The following is a 19455-nucleotide window of genomic DNA, read 5'->3' on the forward strand; positions in this document are numbered from 1 at the left end:
TGTGTGTGTGTGTGTGTGTATATAATGAATTAAATAACATCCAACATTTTTTATCATTCCAATGGTTGTTATTTGCAGTTTTAGTAATAATCTGAATGATTCTCCATCTAACGATGAAAAGTCAAAAACAATTTTTATTGTCCAGAATGATTTTATTTCCATTTACCTGATAAACTAATCTTTTCAGTGTCCATTATCTGCAGCTTTAGTGATTACTTGGACATCAAACATTATCAGACATAAGAAAAATCCAAAAAATATGTCAAATATTTATAGGTTTAACAATTACCTGTAATCTAAAATAAATAAACGTTCCAAAAATCAATTCTCACTATGGTTGTTATTTGCAGGTTTTATTGAACTTCAAAATTGTATTCAAAATGAGAAAAGTCTAAAATTTGACCATTATGATGTTTATGATCACATATCATTTTACTCGTATATTTTTCCTAGTAGAATTTTCTGTGGTCTGAATATGACCCAAAAAGGCAGTCTATAGGAGAACGAATATGTTTACCTATAAAATAAGTTCTCTTTACTGAGACTTGTTTATGTATCTAGGCCGAAAGGTTCATTGCAATGTGGCACTACTATACAAACTATAATGTTTAAAGAAAAATAAATAACAAATTCTGAATTTAAAATGAAAATCAGAATTTGTTAGGAACTAAATTATACATTTTAAAGGCACCAATTTTATCTGAACATAATTTTCATAGCCATCAATGAAGCATAAAATTGAGTGAGAGAATTGTCTCAGTAGAAAAACAAAATTTAATAAACGGGAAAAAAAATAAAAAAAGTCTGGTATGCAGTAGGTTCTGGATTTAATGTTCACATTAAATGTTGTTGCATCTTGAAAATAAATCTAGGTCAACATTTGATTTAGTAGCCTCGAAGTTTAGAGTTCATAAATGTTGAATTAGTATTTATACATTTTTATTAAAACAGTTTAAATCTTATGAAATTTTTGTTATTAAACATTAAAAGCAGCATATACAGATTACAAGAATTTACAATAAGACTTTATTATTACTATGGATTTATACGTACATTCAATGCATTACTTAAAAGGTTAACTATAAGTAAAAATACTGCAGTTATTACTAATCTGAAGTGCAATGATTAAAATTTCTGTGAAAAATATCACAAGATTATAACAAAAAATTAATACACTGTAATAATAATTATAATGCTTTTTGATACCTTAACACAGAAAAAATAATATCTTAATCAATATCTTGTTGATGATGAAAAATAAAAATTATCTTAATACCAAACCAAATCATTCCAATATTGAAATATTTACAATAAGGTGATCCATAGCATAGGTGAGCAATTCTTTGCATAACAAATTTATTAAAAACAGTTTAGCATTAACAACATAATTCTGTATAACAGTGTAAAACTATTGCTACAACATTATTTTGCTTAATTATATCTTTGGTCTTGAGAATAACTTTAAATATTTTATAACAAAATATTACACAACAATCTGAATATAAACAAATGCATTATTAAACATGCATACATGAATTATGACACTGGAAAGTTTTATTTTATTTCAAAATATGCATGCCTGACTAAAAATATAAAACACAACAAATATATAAGAAAACTACAAAATAACAAACTGTAATTTACTGACTTCACCAAATTACTGTATTTGGTCTGCAGGAAAGTCAAATCCATACATTACCATGAGGTTGGGCTAACAGCATTAATATCAAAATTAGAAACATTAAATTTTTTTGGTTTCACAGAACAAGGAGACTTTTTGGAATTCAACGTAATAATCTTGCAGTCTTTCTTTTCTCCACCTGTCTGTGATTCAATGCACTTCTGTTTCAAATTATTTCTGAGCTGCATTTCATTGTTCTTGAAGAAACCTTTATAAAACCATTTCTGCGGATTTTCTGCCACTGTATCACTAAAAGAACCACTGCTGTACTTGCGCTGAGGAACAGGAGATGCTTCAGGTGTTGGGCAAGGTGTACAGTCAGGAGATGAATAAATTTCTGATTTTACACTTTCTAGAATTGGGTGCGAGATGACAGGTAATGGACAATGACTGATTTGCTTTGTAGTAGAATGTACAACACTGCTGCTATTCTCTCTCTCTAGGCAATCTGAGGATTTTACTGTTCTTGCAGATTCTAAGTAAAAACATATTTTCTCTAAGAATAAAATATACCAAAATCAAATCTAACAGTAATATATCTTTTGTTCAAAACAAAAGAATCTTTATTAAACTGGTAGCCCAAATGTATGGTATATGATTATTTAGCCATATTAAAAAAAAAAAAAAAAAAGTTGGCCCTTGTTGGGGATCTAAATAGCAGAGTAGGAAATTATTGTAAGGCATACAAAAATATTTTGGGAAAATTTGGAGAAAAGAGCAAAGATAATAATGGCAAATACCTGTTGGATTTCTGCTCAGAACATGGACTGCTTATTACTAACACCATATTCCAACATAAAAATGTGCACAAATTCACATGGAAAGAAGAGGCAAGGAATAAGAAAAGTCTCATTGACTATGTTATTGTTGATAGTGATGTTTTCTCCCTGCACAACACCAGAGTGTACAGAGGATTTGAAATTGGACACTATTTAGTCTTGAGCAGGATAAAATTGAATTTCATATTGAAAAGAATTACATGTAAGAAAGTTTTAAAGAGAATAAAAGTTGAGCAGCTCTCAGATGTGAACTGTAGACTAAAATACACAAAGATTATTGAAGAAAAATGAAAGGGTTTGAGAACAGGAACCAAACCTTGGAGATTCAGTGGCAAGCCTTGCAAAAAACCCTGATTGATTCAGCCAGAGAGGCATGTGGTGAGGTTGTCTGCAAGGTTAGAAAAATCAGAACTCCATGGTGGACACAGGAAGTTAAAGAAAAAAGCATATCAAAAGTTCCTGGCAAGTAAGTCAGTTTGTGCTCTTAGAGAATACAGAGACAAATGTAAGAAAGCTAAACAAAAGTCATGGGAGGACTTTGGCAAGAACATAGAAGATAAATATCAAGAAGGTGGCAAAATATTCTGGAGGTTTTTGAAGAGGCTTAGAAATGGAGGAAAGAGTGCTGTAAAAGGAGTTAGAGAATGATAAAGGTGACATGAAAACGGGAGAAAAAGATATCCTTGAAGTATGGAGTAATTACTTTGAAAAACTGCTATAAATGAAACAAGCAGTGATGACAGCACAGTGGTAAAAAGCACTGCAGTCAGGAATACATATCCATACTTGAAGTAGAAAAAGCCATCAAAGGCTTGAAATGTGGAAAGGCAGCAGGAGTAGATGATATTCGACCAGAAATGCTGAAGTATGGTGGTATAAAAGTCTTACATTTGAGAAACGGTTGAAAAGAATTGTGGAAGAAAATTTTGGTGAAGAACAAGCTGGATTCAGGCCAAATAGAGGCTGTCAGAATCAGATCGTCACTATACAAATAGTCGAAAAATCATGGGAATATAACAAAGATCTGTATTTAAGTTTTGTCAATCTGGAAAAGGCATATGACAAGGTGTGCTAAGAGAGAAGCTATTCAATACGTTACAGTTATATGATGTCAATTGGGCATTATATCAAGCAATACTTAAGTCTTTATTCGAGTTGTAAGTCAGCAGTTAGAATTGAAGGAAGTACAGGAAGATGGTTTAATGCTAAATCTGGTGTGAGACAAGGATGTACATTATCCCCTCTGTTATTCATTATCTATATGGATCACATTATGAAGGAATGTGGTATTAAACCTGATATCAAAATTGGAGATGTTAATGTCAGCTCTCTGTTTTATGCGGACGATGTTATACTGATAAATAAATCCACTACAACTCTGCAAGATTCCCTGACTAAATTGAATAACTGTTGTAATAGATATGGTATGAAGGTCAGCAATAAAAAGACAAATACAATGAAAATAGGCAGAATCATTGAAAATATCAACTGCGTTGTGAACGGAGAACCTGTGGAACAAGTAAAACATTTCAGTTAGTTAGGCACAATTTTTAGTGAAGATGGTAAATTAAATATGGAAATAAACAACAGAATCAGCAAAGCTGGTATGGTAAGAAGTCAATTGAATAAATTCATATGGAATAAGAGAGAAATTAGTCAGAACACTAAATTAGCTGTATACAAGTCAGTGTTCAAACCAGTTTTAACTTACTGATCTGAGAGCTGGGTCAGAAGTAAAACGCTTGACCAAAGAGTAGAGATCGCAGATATGAGAGTCCTGAGAAACATTAGAGGCGTGAACCGATAGCATCAATGGCAATATCATATTAAAAAAGATGTTAGGAAAGAACTTGACATTGTCAGCATCCAGGAATATGTTAGCAGGGCTAATCTCAGGTGGTATGGTCACTTAAACAGAATGGGTGAGAAAAGATTAGCAAAACAAGTGTTCTCTGCCAGGTTGGCAGGAAAACGACCCAGAGGAAGACCAAGATATAGATGGATTGATATGGTACAAAGTGACTTAAACGATAGAAATATAAGATCTAATAATGTTGGAGTCTTGACAAGTAACAGACTGATTTGGAGGAAAATTGTAGATAGGAAGTCAGTAATGATGTAAATTTTTCATGTAATACTATCATATCGTGTACACCCCTTAAGTTTACATTGCAGGAATTTGATGATGATGAGGAAAAAAAAAAAAAAAATACAGAACTGCAAAATCACATTACAAATCACAGTGCACGTGTCATTGATTTTCAAAGACAATATTTTATGGAAATGATTTGAAGATACATTGTGAGGGTTGGTTGGTGAATTTAGCGCTTTTGTTTTATTATGTTTATTGTGTTTTTTCCTTATAAAATTAGTGTTTTATAGTTTAGTGTGGATTTTAGTGTTTTTAGTATTTTATAAAATTTTTATTAAGATATTTCAATGATAAATATAACTTAATACATAACGGAAATCATGTAAGTGATGTTGTTAGTAAAAAGAAAGAAGTTGTTAAGTATGGCGACTCTATAATAAAACATGCTATTGATGAGCGAGTTATAACTTCGAGTTTTCCTGGAGTGAAAATTAAGAATATAAAACGGAAGCAATTCAAACACAGAAAAGAAAAGTAAATGAAATCTTAACTGTAGTAGGTACTAACGACTTAACTAGCGATAAGTTCAGTATGAGAGAGGACATTAAAAGGTTGTTGGAAGAGGCGAGAGTGAAGAGAAAGTGAAATCTTCAGTATTTTACCTTGATATAAAAATGAATTAAGGACTAATTAAGGATTGCAAATGATTCGATATGTAGGCTGTGTAGAAGGAATGGATGAGAGTTTTTGAATGTGTGGAGTGAGTTTGAGGGAAGATTGGATTTGTATAACAGGAATGGCTTAAACCTGAATGCATCTGGTATCAGAAGTCTAGAAAAACTAACTGGTATGAGACCTAACACAGAGTCAGGGAAACTAAATTATAAAGGGAGGAATGGTGAGAATGTGAGTGTAAGAGCAACAATGTTATATAACTGTATTAATGATGGGAATGGGCTTTGTCATGGAAATGTTGATGAGAAGAGAATGATTTCGACTTTGTGTTCGTCCAGTTTGGACCCATCAAACATGTGCAAAGATGTCTACATATATAAGGTACTAGAGAAGAATAGATATCTGCATGTTGTCCAAGTGTGTCAAGCAGACAAGAGCATACAAAAGAACATGTAGGTAGATTATTATGTCTGTACACGAATACTGGGATTATCAGAAACAAAAGGATAGAGTTTGTTGCCTTAGTCAATATGTTCGGACCTCAGATTGTAGGCATTAGTGAGACATGCTTATCAGAATCAGACATGCTAACTGGTATTGAGTGAAAAATGGTACAGTATTTTTAGGAAGGACAGAGAGGATAGGAGAGGAGGGGGGGGGGGTACGTGCTGCAAATGATATCAGACGACTTGAATCTAGTTAGAGTTGAGACCCTATGACTGTTGTACTACTACTACTAACAGTATTTCATGTGGCAGTGAGTTTGAAGTCATCTGGTGTGAGGTGGAATCTAAGATCAATTACTTAGCGGGGTGTTGTTACAAGCCTGGTGGATCGGTTGCTAGTGATGAAGAAATGCATCACCAAATAGACAAGATGATTAATCATCTTGTCTATTTGGTGATGAAAGGGAACTGGGATCGATTGCAATTAATCATTGCAATTATTATTAATCATTGCAAAAGATTAATCATAATGGGAGACTAATTATCCAAATATTGATTGGGTAGTAGTAGAACTTCACGAGAAGAACGAAAATGCATTTATTGAGCTGCTGCAGGACAACTTCTTTAAAGCAGCATGTGACACAAGGAACTTGAGGTCAAAGAGTGTTAGATTTGATTATAGTGTCAGAGGGCATTTCAGTTCAAGATGTAACTATTCTGCCTCCGGTTGGTGACAGTGATCATGTGTTACTCACTTGGGAAATGACTAAGTTTATGATTCAGAAAACGTTACATGCTGAACTACAAAGCAGGAAATTATGACCAACTGAGGAGTTCAGTGGAATGGGATTGATTGCTGGACGGGAAGCATTTAAACAATACTTAAATGATGCGATATCAGAGTATGTCCCAAGGGTTCGAAGAATAAATAGGGAAGAAGTCAAATGGATGTGTAATCTTATTAAGCAAGAGATTCGTAAGAAAAGGATGATGTGGAAGGAATGCCATGTGCATTATGAAAAGAAACTGGCTCTATATGCTAAAGACAACCCACAAGAATTCTATTGATATGCTGCAATTAAAAGAAAGAATGAATATGAAAGAATAACTCTTCTAAATACAGATGGCGTGAAGGTAACAGATGCAGAAGAGGTTGTTCAACTAAAGATTTCCCATTTTGTTAAAAGCTATCAACCTGGTGTACGTGAATTGAACCACTGCTACCTCTTCACTGAATGAAGAAACTTAGGTGTATGAGGACGAGGTATTAGAGTTGTTCCACAAACTGAATAAGAATTCAGCAATAGGGACTGATGGGATATCAGTATTGTGCTAAAAGAGTGTTCAGCTGAACTGCCTATTCCTTTGACCAGCTGTTTAATATGAGTCTTAGAACAGGGAAGATTCCACAGGAATGGAAAGAATGTATGGCAATTCCATTGCATAAGGGCGGTGCAAAGACCGACGTATCCAACTATTAACCAATTAGTATCTCAGGAGTAGTTGTGAAGATTTTGGAAAAATTGGTTAAGGCTTGCATTCAGAAATGGATTGACAGTGAATCTCTACTTTGCAATGAGCAACATGGGTTCACTAAGGAAGGTCATGTTTTAGCAACTTGCTCACATTCTATAACAATGTTACTACTGAACTAAACAAGAGGGAACGGATACACCATGATATTTTTGGATTTTGCTAAGGTTTTTGACAGAATACTATTATCCTATTATATCCTATTATATTGGCGGGATTATGATTGAAGAAACTGATGAGGCTAGGGATCTTGGAGTGTTAGTAGATAAGAAGTTGAAGTTCAGGGGCCATGTAGCAAAGATTGCAAATACAACTCCAAAGATAATTGCAATGCTAAAACGAACATTCACATGTAAAGATAACGATGTCATTTTGCCTCTTTACAAGGCCTTGATAAGATCTCACTTGGACTACTGTGTGCAGGTCTGGTCTCCATTGTGATTCTGATATACTGGAGGGAATGCAAAGGGGATGTTAAAAATTATATCAGGATTATGGAATATTGATTATGAAGATAGATTGAGAATTTGTAGACTGCAGACACTAATAAACAGGAGAAATCGGGGTGATACAATTGAGACTTACAAACTTCTGAAAGGGTCATACAGGATTTCAATTGATAGAATTTTTCAATTTCTGGAGGGTGTGGAAAGGACAAGAGGCCATCCTTGGAAGCTGAGAATGAATGCTGCTAAGAAGGGGGTGTGGGCTAGATTTTTCTCACATAGGGTGGTGCATGATTGGAATGGATTTTTCATCAGATGTTGTGAGTACCAGCACTGTGAATGAATTCAAGAATAAGTATGATAGCTGGTGTGTGTAGTATGTGGCCTCCTTTGATGAGTCCCTGACTCCCTGGAGGTCTCTCTAAATAATAATATTTTTCCAAAAGAGGAAGGTCACTAGTGGTGTACCACGAGACCATTTTTGGACCACTGTTGTTCAATATGTATGTTAATGATATTGGGAAGGGTTAATCTAGAGATATGCAGCTGTCTGCAGATAATGCTAAATTGGGGAGAGCAACGCAGAGTCAAGTGGATGTTATGCCATTACAGGAGGACCTGAATAGATTGTGAATGGGCAGGTAAGTGGAACTATCAGTTCAATGTTGCAAAGTGGAAGGTTTTGAGATTTGGCAAGCAACAAGGGGATGCAAAGTATATACTTGGTCGGGAAACTTTAAAGATAGTAGAGGAGATGAGAGATCTTAAGTGTGATGGTAGACAAGGACCTGAAATTCAGGGGAAACACCACACAAGTTGTGAAGATGTCACATTAGATAATGGCAATGATGCAGAGGAACATTACATGACATGCAGAAATAAAGAGGTTATGATGCCATTGTATAAGGTCTTAATCAAGCCTCATACGGATTAGTGTGCACAGATTTGGTCGCCAGGTTTTCATGATGATGAGAATACATTGAAAAGGGTCTAGAATAGATTCAGAAAAGTAGGTAGTCTTTGGAATGTGGAGTACGAGGACAGATTGAGAGAATGTAAATTGCAAAGCTTTGTGAATAGGAGGAATATGATTGGGACATATAAACTAGTCAGAGGTTGTCATCAGGTTAACATGGAAGAGATTTTTCATAGAATGGGAGAGGTGCTCGCTGGAAACTATATAAGGAGGGTGTGAGCAGAGGAGTTAGGAGCAAATTCTTTGCATGGAGAGTGGTTGGTAAGTGGGATGTATTGCCCGAGTTTGTTGTGAATGTACACACATTGAATCAGCTTAAGGCACGTTGGATGAGAATTGTGTGGGATAGTGTGTACCTCCCACGATGAGTCTCCGACTCCATGGAGGTCAGATGATAATAATAATAAATGTATAATGTCTGGCTCCCAAGGAGAGCCAGACATTTCTTTATTCTTTCTTATGCTGCTCCAAAAGAAACCTAGTCAGGCAAATCAAAATTCTCCCATTTCTTTCTCTCCTTGAGTATTTCTTCTTTGTGATCAAGTTTCTTTTTTTTCTAAATCTTCTCTTATCTAGTCTCTTCATCTTTTCTGTAGTTTTTCTCCCATTTAGTTTTCATTTCATACATTCCTCTGGATATTCTTTCTAAATTCATTCTCATTATATATCTAAATCCTTCAAAGAAAAAGTTCACAAATTTTTCTTCAGCATTTTATACTCCCAAAACATTCCTTATGCCCACATTTCATTTTCTATCTATCTTTGTTTTTGCCAGCATTGTCCTGAAAACTTTTATTTCCATTGTTTGTATTCTATTTGTGTCTATTTTAGTTAATCTTTATGTCTTTGCTGCATAAGACAAATTAGACAAAAAGCAATTTCTGTTAATTAAAAACTTACACTTCAGTGGGACCTCACTGTCTTTTCAGACTATTTATACTGTTACAAAAGCTTTGGTCCATTGAAATCATCCTTGGTATCTCTTGACACTTCCATCAATATAAAGTACTCATATACTTCTCAAATATTTCAAGACGTTTCAATACTTATCAATCGCCAGGGAACCAGGGCGAACAGCGAAAAGTCAGCTACTGGAACAAATCTGAGAACAAACCCCAACTCAACATCACCAGAGTTAAAGATCGGTACTATCAACGTAAAAAGCCTGAATGGCAAAGAAATGGAGCTAGCTGAGGAATTAGATAAGTACCAGATCGACATAATAGGGGTGACTTAAACAAAAAAGACCAAAACTGGCGAGATCTTTCTGAGCAATAAATACAAAATGTTATATTCAGGCAATGACAATCGAGGAAAAGAAGGAGTAGCCATAGTATTCAACACAAAATACAAGGCTAATCTTCTTGAATGGCAGTCAGTCTCAAGTAGAGTAATGTGGGCAAATATGAGAATGGGGAACTGGACAATGAGACTTATTTGTGCCTATGGTCCCACAGAAGGTTCTACTAAGGTAGAAGTGGAGGAATTTTTTGAAGCTTTAGAAAAAGCAACTGACACAATGAAAAAGGAAAAGTTGGTCCTTGTTGGGGATCTAAATAGCAGAGAAGGAAATGATTGTGAGACATACAAAAATATTTTGGGAAAATTTGGAGAAAAGAGCAAAGCTAATAATAATGGCAAATATCTGTTGGATTTCTGCTCAGGACATGGACTGGTTATTACTAACACCATGATCCATCATAAAAATGTGCACAAATTCACATGGAGAGAAGAGGCTAGGAATAAGAAAAGTCTCATTGACTATGTTATTGTTGATAGTGATGTTTTCTCCCTGGTGCAGGACACCAGAGTGTACAGAGGATTTGAAATTGGAAGTGATCACTATTTAGTCTTGAGCAGGATAAAATTGAATTTCATATTGAAAAGAATAACATGTAAGAAAGTTTTAAAGCAAATAAAAGTTGAGCAGCTCTCAGATGTGAACTGTAGACTAAAATACAGAAAGATTATTGAAGAAAAATTGAAAGAGTTTGAGAACAGGAATCAAACCTTGGAGATTCAGTGGCAAACTCTGAAGAAAATCCTGATTGATTCTGCCAGAGAGGCATGTGGTGAGGTTGTGTGCAAGGATAGAAAAATCAGAACTCCCTGGTGGACACAGGAAGTTAAAGAGGCATTGAAGGAAAAGAAGAAAGCATATCAAAAGTTCCTGGCAATTAAGTCAGCTTTTACTCTTACAGAATACAGAGACAAATGTAAGAAAGCTAAACAGTGTGTAAAACTAGCTAAACAAAAGTCATGGGAGGACTTTGGCAAGAATATAGAAAATAAATATCAAGAAGGTGGCAAAATATTCTGGAGGTTGTTGAAGAAGCTTAGGAATGGAGGAAAGAGTGCTGTAAAAGGAATTAGAGATGATAAAGGTGACATGAAAACAGGAGAAAAAGATATCCTTGAAGTATGGAGTAATTACTTTGAAAAACTGCTAAATGAAACAAGCAGTGATGACAGCACAGTGGTTAAAAACATTGACCAGACATGCAGTCAGGAATACATATCCATACTCGAAGTAGAAAAAGCCATCAAAGGCTTGAAATGTGGAAAAGCAGCAGGAGTAGACGATATTCGACCAGAAATCCTGAAGTATGGTGGTATAAAATTCTTACAGTGGCTGCACTGCATAGTTCAGAGAGCCTGGACAGAGGGACGAATTCCCGATGATTGGAGTAGAGCTCTCATAGTACCCATATATAAAAAGGGAAATAAAACTGAATGTGAGAATTACAGAGGTATTTCCCTACTGAGTGTTCCTGGCAAGATCTATGCAAGTATACTTGAGAAACGGTTGAGAAGAATTGTGGAAGAAAAGCTTCGTGAAGAACAAGTTGGATTCAGGCCAAATAGAGGCTGTCAGAATCAGATCTTCACTTTACGACAAATAGTCGAGAAAGCATGGGAACATAACAAAGATCTGTATTTAAGTTTTGTCGATTTGGAAAAGGCATATGACAAGGTGCCAAGAGAGAAGCTATTCAATACGCTGCAGTTATATGGTGTCGATGGGGCATTATATCAAGCAATACTTAGTCTTTATTTGAGTTGTAAGTCAGCAGTTAGAATTGAAGTACAGGAAGATGGTTTAATGTTAAATCTGGTGTGAGACAAGGATGTACATTATCCCCTCTATTATTCATTATCTATATGGATCACATTATGAAGGAAAGTGGTATTAAACCTGATATCAAAATTGGAGATGTTAATGTCAGCTCTTTGCTTTATGCGGATGATGTTTTACTTCTAAATAAATCCGCTACAAGTCTGCAAGATTCTCTGACTAAATTTAATAGCTGTTGTAATAGGTATGGTATGAAGGTCAGCAATAAAAAGACAAAGACAATGAAAATAGGCAGAATCATTGAAAATGTCAACTGTGTTGTGAATGGAGAAACTGTGGAACAAGTAAAACATTTCAGCTATTTAGGCACGATTTTTACTGAAGATGGTAAATTAAATATAGAAATAGACAACAGAATCAGCAAAGCTGGTATGGTGGGAAGTCAATTGAATAAATTCATATGGAATAAGAGAGAAATTAGTCGGAACACTAAATTAGCTGATGTACAAGACAGTGTTCAAACCAGTTTTAACTTATGGATCTGAGAGCTGGGTCAGAAGTAAAACACTTGACCAAAGACTAGAGACCGCAGATATGAGAGTCCTGAGAAAGATTAGAGGCATGAACAGATGGCATCAATGGCAATATCATATTAAAAATGAGGATATTAGGAAAGAACTTGACATTGTCAGCATCCAGGAATGCGTTAGCAGAGCTAATCTCAGGTGGTATGGTCACTTAAATAGAATGGGAGAGGAAAGATTAGCAAAACAAGTGTTCTCTGCCAGGTTGGCAGGAAAACGACCCAGGGGAAGACCAAGATATAGGTGGATTGATACGGTACAAAGTGCCTTAGACGATAGAAATATAAGATCTGATAATGTTGGAGTCTTGACAAGTAACAGACTGATTTGGAGGAAAATTGTAGATAGGAAGTTAGTAATGATGTAATTTTTTCATGTAGTACTTTCATATCCTGTACACCCCTTGAGGGTACATGGCAGGAATTTGATGATGATGATGATGAAATATACTCTTATTTGAATAATACCGCAGACAGCACACATGCTCCCCAACCAACAGGTTGTGGGTTCAAAACCAACTGTAGGTGTAGACGTTTGTGAAAGTCTGCTCTGAATGACTTTTATAGCTCCTTGAGTTTATAAGGCTTGTCTTTTTATTATTAAAAAAAAATGCTTCTCAAATAATGACTTTACTGACCTTTATTTACTTTTCTTTAATAATGTCTTTAGCTTGCTGTAGTGTGCAAGCCTAGATACATGAGATTTGTTTTCCATTACTTTCAAATACAAACTTCATTATTCCATCATTAATTCTGTCACACTTTATATGTCTGCCATTTTATTTTTTTTGGTTGTATTAAAACAAAATAGTCTCCTCTTAAATTCTTTCCTTGTTTTTTTACCATTTTGTCTTTTTCAAATCAAAACATCTAGTTAGACGATGAAATGTTTTTCTCATCGGTATATATAAAGCAAATGTTATTTACATTTTCTCTTATAAATGGATTCCACAATCAAGTAAGACTGTCAAGTCTAGAAACAATAAAATGGTGTGCAGACTACAATTGGGTTGGAGTCTGGGCACTTTGTGTGTCGAAGCTATGCATACAAGTCCCTCATTCCTGCTGCATGGCCATGCTCTAAAAGTTTCCTGGTCAACTCTGTGACTGTGGGGGGGAAAAAAAAAAAAATTTAATAATGGTGTAACTTTTTCATGTAGTACTTTCCTATGTAGCCATGTAGAAATGGAAGCTGCTAAGAGAGCTAGATGACCATCAGAAGTTTGATTTTGCTCAGTGACTAAAGGAAATTTTTCTATGCCTTTTTTCAATAAGTTTTTGAGTTAGTCAATCTTTGTCAAGTAGTTTCTTCCTCTTGGAAAATTGAGTTTTTAGTCCAACACCTCAAGAAAAATAAGTCATAGGAATATGACAAGGATCTGTACTTTAGTTTTGCAGATCTGGAAAAGGTATATGAGAAGGCATGCAGAGAAAAACTTTTCAGAACATTATACAGAGCAATAAATAGTCTACTACTATTCTACTACAACTCTGAATCAAAACATTATTACCACATGTGAATTAGCATCATCTAAATCTACTACTTTGTAGATTATATAACCATTTAAACACATAAAAATGTAATATAAATTATAAGAAAACTTATTTGAAAACATTCACAAAATTAGAATAAATTTTACTGTACCGTATTTTTCGATAGATAACACACGCGTTATCTATACAAAAAAGTCGAAATTTGTTAAAAATGAACATATGCGCATACGTTTGAAAGGTATGAGAGGTAAATCAAATGTAATAACAAAACTAAGGTAGAAGTATTACTTAATATTTATTGAACATTACACTATTCAAATCCCAAAAAAAAATTCTTTGTCAGACTCAACATTGAAAGAATCAATTGCGTTAAAAATTCCGTTTAGTATTTCTTCAGCTTCATAATCAATGACGGCCAATTTGGAATACTTACAATTGTTTTAACTTCTGCTGTTGTGTGTGTGTGCCCTACATGAATCAGACACTAACAAAGATTTTGGGTTGAAAAATGCCATTTTTCTCTTTCGCCACACATTCTCCAACCAAAATTTCATAACCTCGGAATTTATCCAACCTTTATTATTAGTAGTAACAATAATATCTTTGGAATCACAACCTTTTGGAACAGTCTTTCTTTTGAAAATTGTTTCTCTTCAACAATTTTCTTGTAACTTCAACTAATTACAAGAGAACGATGCAGCCCACACAAAAAGTCGTAGTAATGTCACAGTGCTCCCCAATAATGTGAAAATTGTAAAATTTTGAATTAAAAAAAATCGACCACTGCTAATAGCAACGCATGTGCTTTTAAAGAATTCCTCCATCCTCTGTCTGTACCTTCTAACTCTACCGCTAGGCGTGTTATCTATACAGCAAAAGGGGTGATGAAAATGTTGGGGGTGCGCGTTATCTATCGAAAAATATGGTAGTTCAAAATACGACATCAACCTTGTAAATTGCATTTTCATGCATTTCGCCTTTCAACTCTCTGCTATCATTTTTACTTCTAGCATTTGATCTAGAAACACAACAAACCCATTCTCCAATTTTTCTCCTTTATACACTCCAGAACATGAAGGATGATCCTTAGGAGAAGATAGCTAGCTCAATGAGTAGTTTGAAAGTGCACAAAGATTATATTTGTGGAGAACTTTAGCTATTTTTTCTGATGTACCCTGAATATATGGGATGGAAATAGTTTTGCTGTGATATTGTACACTATCTGATTAAAATTATCTGGATGCCTGCTCATCCCAACTCTCACTCCAATATGAGGCTGGTCCACCCTTTTCTGCTATGAAAGCCTTTAATCATCTTAACAGGCTTTCCACTAGATTTTGGTACATTGCTGCAGTAATTCTCTGCCATTCTTCAAAAAAAGCATTAGTGAGGTCAGCCACTGATGTTAGGATGATCTGGCTCGCAATGGGCATTCCAATTCATCCTTGTGAAGACCAATCAAATCCTTCAACATCCATCTCATCAAACCATTCCTGTACAGACCTTGCTTTGTAGACAGAGGCATTTTCATATTGATATAGGAAAGGACCTTCATTGAACTGTGGCCATAAAGTCAGAAGCAGAGAATCATACAGAATGCCATTATAGGACATGGCATTAAGATTCCCCATCACTGGAACTAAGGTACTAACTTCTTCAATAACTAACTTTAAGTTATTAACCCTCTCATGCATAACAGCCTCATATGAGGACACATATTTTCCCTCATAATAATAATTATTCATTCACAATTTAGTGCTACTATATGCATGTTGTCCTCATCTGGGGGAGACCAAAGTGTTCTTAGAAACCACACCAGATGGCAGGAGTTTCAACAGAGTTACAGGAATACCAATCTCTCTGCAGTGCATGGTGGCATCAAAGAGGAAGTGAAAAGCTGCTGTTTTGTTGATTTGAATTTGATGATTTCATGAGTCTTCTGGAAAGGTTAGTATGTTTTATATATTGTTATACCTTGTAGATGAAGAATGAATATTTAATTTGTCCACGTTTATTACCATATTCATAAAACAAACTTGAAAACAACCTGTTCTCACAAGAGGACAACATGTTTGTAAGGTAATCTATGCAGCATATAGTTTGAGGTTAGAAAGTTCTTGTACAATATTTTTATAATTTTATTTTTGCAAACATAAATGAATAGTGTGTTAATTGGCATTATCATCTCTTTTACAGATGGATAACCAAAAACCAGGTCCATCAGGCATAAAAAAGGACTATTACCACAAGAGACTTACTGAAGAGGAGATTGAAAAACTGTTGGAGGAATCTGAAGATAGTTGGAGCTGAGTGATTCTGATGGTGATCCTACATACCAGGCCACAAAATGATCCTACAAAAAATGACAGTTCAAGTGAAGACAGTGATGTTCGGTGTCCTTCTCCTGTTGGTCAGACTCACAACGTTCAAAGTCCAGCTAGTGGGCAAAATACAGCTGTTGCTGGTCATATGCCATTGCAGAGACAACCGGTGTGGTTTAGTCAGAAAGATAATCCCTTTGCTGGTACTGAACCACAGTTTAGAGGAAAACACCAAGTAAATATTCATGGAGAGAGCCCTGCAGATTATTTTTCACAGCTGTTTCCAGATGAATTGATGGATGAAGTTGTGAAACAAACAAATCTGTATGCATGCTGTAAAGGCAAAGAAAATTTAGCACTTACTGTGACTGAACTCAAAATTTACCTTGGAATTGTAATTGTTATGACATACATAAAATACCCACGTGTAAGGAGTATTGGTCTTCTGAACATGGACTGTGCATGAATGTTATAGCTGATGCTCTGTCAGTGAACAGATGGGAGGAAGGACATAAGGCGATATTTGCATTTTGTTGATTCAGACATAATACCTACCAACAATAAAGACAAAGCAATACGTATAAGACCAGTGCTGCAAAAGTTTCATGAAACATTCCATGCTGCTGTCAGCACAGAAGAATTTCAGAGTGTAGATGAGATGATGATTCCATTCAAGGGACATTCACAACTCAAACAATACTTACCTAAGAAACAAAAAAAAAATGGGGTTTCAAAATGTGGGTGAGGGCAAGCATTTCAGGCTATGTATATTGTTTTGATCTTTATGTAGGTGCAGATCCTGGAAGACAAATCGTTGCAGAGATGTTGGAAGACAAATTGCTGCAGAGATGTACACTGCAAGAGTAAAACAAGATACATCTGTGGTAGATGTGAGGTTCCAATCTGTCCAGATTGTTTTTTTTTTCAGTCTTTCCATATAAAATGAGGCAAAGAGAATAAGACTGTTCTTGATTTACACAGCTCTACTGCAAATTCTAATTGCTCTACATTTTTTGTTTGTATTAAGTAATCTAAATTTTGATCATTCATGCAGTGTTTCAGCAAAATATAAATTGTTTATAATCTATTTTGTCATACTTGTAATGTCTTTCAATGAAAATAAATTCCTTAGTCTAAGTCCTTTCCATAGAAATATGTCTGTAGTCTGTTGGCGTTAGTGCATGATGTCCTCATCTGAAGACATCATTTTTTACATATGCAGGACATAAATTTAGCAAAATTAATGAATTCATGGTAATACTTTAAGATTAAATGGTATTGTATCATGGCATTATAAGTTTTTTATAAATGAATATAAAAATTCATGCATGAGAAGGTTAAAAAAGTTATTGGATTGACACTGAAGACTTTTTTTCAGTACATGGCAAGAATGGAGAGAATGAAGTATCACCCAAAAAATTGTGTAAGAATGGTTAGCAAGAGTGTTGGGACTACATTTTTGGCTTGAAGGTTGGTGAATTGGGTTGCAAGAGGTGGTTGCGAATGCTTTGTCAGTGAATGAGTTTAAGGACAGGTATGATACGTATTGTGTGAATAATGGATCTCCCACGATGAGTCTCCTGACTCCATGGAGATACCTATATAATAATACCAATAATATTTCATAAATTTTCTGAAACAGAATTTCATTAAGATTCCAAATATTGACCCACCTTAAAAAATGGATAAAATCTTCATGTTCAAAAAATAATATACTTCTGATTTCTATAATTTTTTGGTAATTTAAAAAAAAGTGGAAGAGTGATTTACCTACAATTTTAATCAAGGGTTAATGAACATTAGTATTATTATTTAGACCACAGCTAAATGCCTGATAATTTTCATAGCCATACCTGATGCTGATTTGTTATCATGCTGAATAATCCCATAATCAGCCAGAAATTCCGTATCAGGTGGAGAACATCCATACTGTTCAAAATCTGTAGAGACATTAAGTCGTTCAAAGTTGTATTTCATCCAATCAGATAATCCATATTTCGATGTAGAACTGCTATTGCCATGCGTACTCTCGGGATGTATATCCATTGTTGAGAAGTTTTAGGAATGCTCTTTAAAAACAGTCATCAAGGAATGCCTGTATATATTAAAAAGTAGCATTATATAAATGTGATCTATAAAAAGAATAGGTAACAGAAAAATAAGGATGAAATATATAATATCTGCATTTTCTGGACTGAATTTATATTCCACATCAACTGTCTTATTGTTATGAAAGTGAAGAATATGCCTGTACAGGTTTAGGTAAATTAAGCCATGGGCAACTAGTCAAGTTATTAAGTCAGCTAAAGCAAGCAAAACAATTTTTATGTTTGAAAGTACTGAGCAAAAAATAATGTACTACATTTTGTTTTTATAATAGGCAAAATGGCTTTTGAAACATGATTTACTGAAATATGAAGTATGATTTAATAAAATATGAAGATGGTGCTAGAGGATGTAATGTATCCAGTTCTTTCATTGCAAAACGTCTAGGGGAAAAAAAATAACTAGATTACAAACCTACTTACAATATAAATATAGGCAAACTATGACCTATGCAAATTCAGATGTCCATAAATTATCTTGAAAAAGTTATGAAAACATTTTTGAGTTTTAAAAGTTCAAGAAAAGCTGAGTAATAAAAATTTCACTTAAGCTGAAACTCCACATCGTTAAGATGTGGGATTTCTCTTCATGTACACCTTTCTCAGGCTCTTTTTGCTTACTGTTGACATGGACATTCTGTGTATTTGCATTCATATACTTTGATGTACATGACAATGACCAGAAGAGTGACAAAAGTTTAATGGCCACAGAACATGTTTGTCTTCAAAATCAGCAAAGAATACGTGTGAAGGATGCTGCCCATATAAAGGGACATCTGAAAGGATCTGCCTCTTTAAAGTCATCAATAACAACAACAAAAAAAGCATTCTGAGTGATATTTATGACATAGAAAAATTATGAACTATACAGATTAAAGACCAAATCCCAAAACTCATTCCCTAAGCTTAATGACAATTCAGATGAAGTCTTTTGAAAGACAAAATCAAAACATCTACACAATTCTCAATCCTTTGTGGCAAGTAATGGTTGGTTCACTGTTCAGTCATTTCTTGATAATGTCATAAGGAAGGTTGAATGGCCAAATCATACGATTCATACTGTATTACTTTGCATTAATAATGACATATTTAAATCTAATTTTGTGAATCCTCTGAATAAAACAAAAATAATCTTTAAAGCATATTAATGTACTACTGTGTACATATACTGTAAACACGTAACAGATCCAAAGAGCAATACACATGCCAAAAAACAAAGAAGCAACACATTACACCATTAATTAAAAA

At 34.5% G+C, this 19455-nt stretch overlaps 1 protein-coding gene across 2 annotated transcripts in view; it reads right to left on the bottom strand.

Annotated features, from left to right (window-relative positions):
• Positions 1 to 1003: 1003 nt before the first annotated feature.
• Positions 1004 to 19455, bottom strand: part of LOC150106791 (uncharacterized) — a 36252-nt gene continuing 17800 nt past the window's right edge. For both annotated transcript variants that reach the window (XM_090392704.1, XM_090392703.1), the window contains exons 2-3: positions 17956 to 18197; positions 1004 to 2156 (exon numbers count right to left, since the gene is read on the bottom strand). In XM_090392704.1, coding sequence (XP_090248830.1) covers positions 1696 to 2156; positions 17956 to 18148 — 654 coding nt within the window. In that variant the 5' untranslated portion in view covers positions 18149 to 18197 and the 3' untranslated portion in view covers positions 1004 to 1695. The remainder of the gene's footprint in view (positions 2157 to 17955; positions 18198 to 19455) is intronic.

Source organism: Typopeltis vanoorti, chromosome 5, assembly GCF_054136105.1.
Source record: "Typopeltis vanoorti isolate ZY-2024b chromosome 5, IOZ_Tvanoo_1.0, whole genome shotgun sequence".
Taxonomy (NCBI): Eukaryota; Metazoa; Arthropoda; class Arachnida; order Uropygi; family Thelyphonidae; genus Typopeltis; species Typopeltis vanoorti.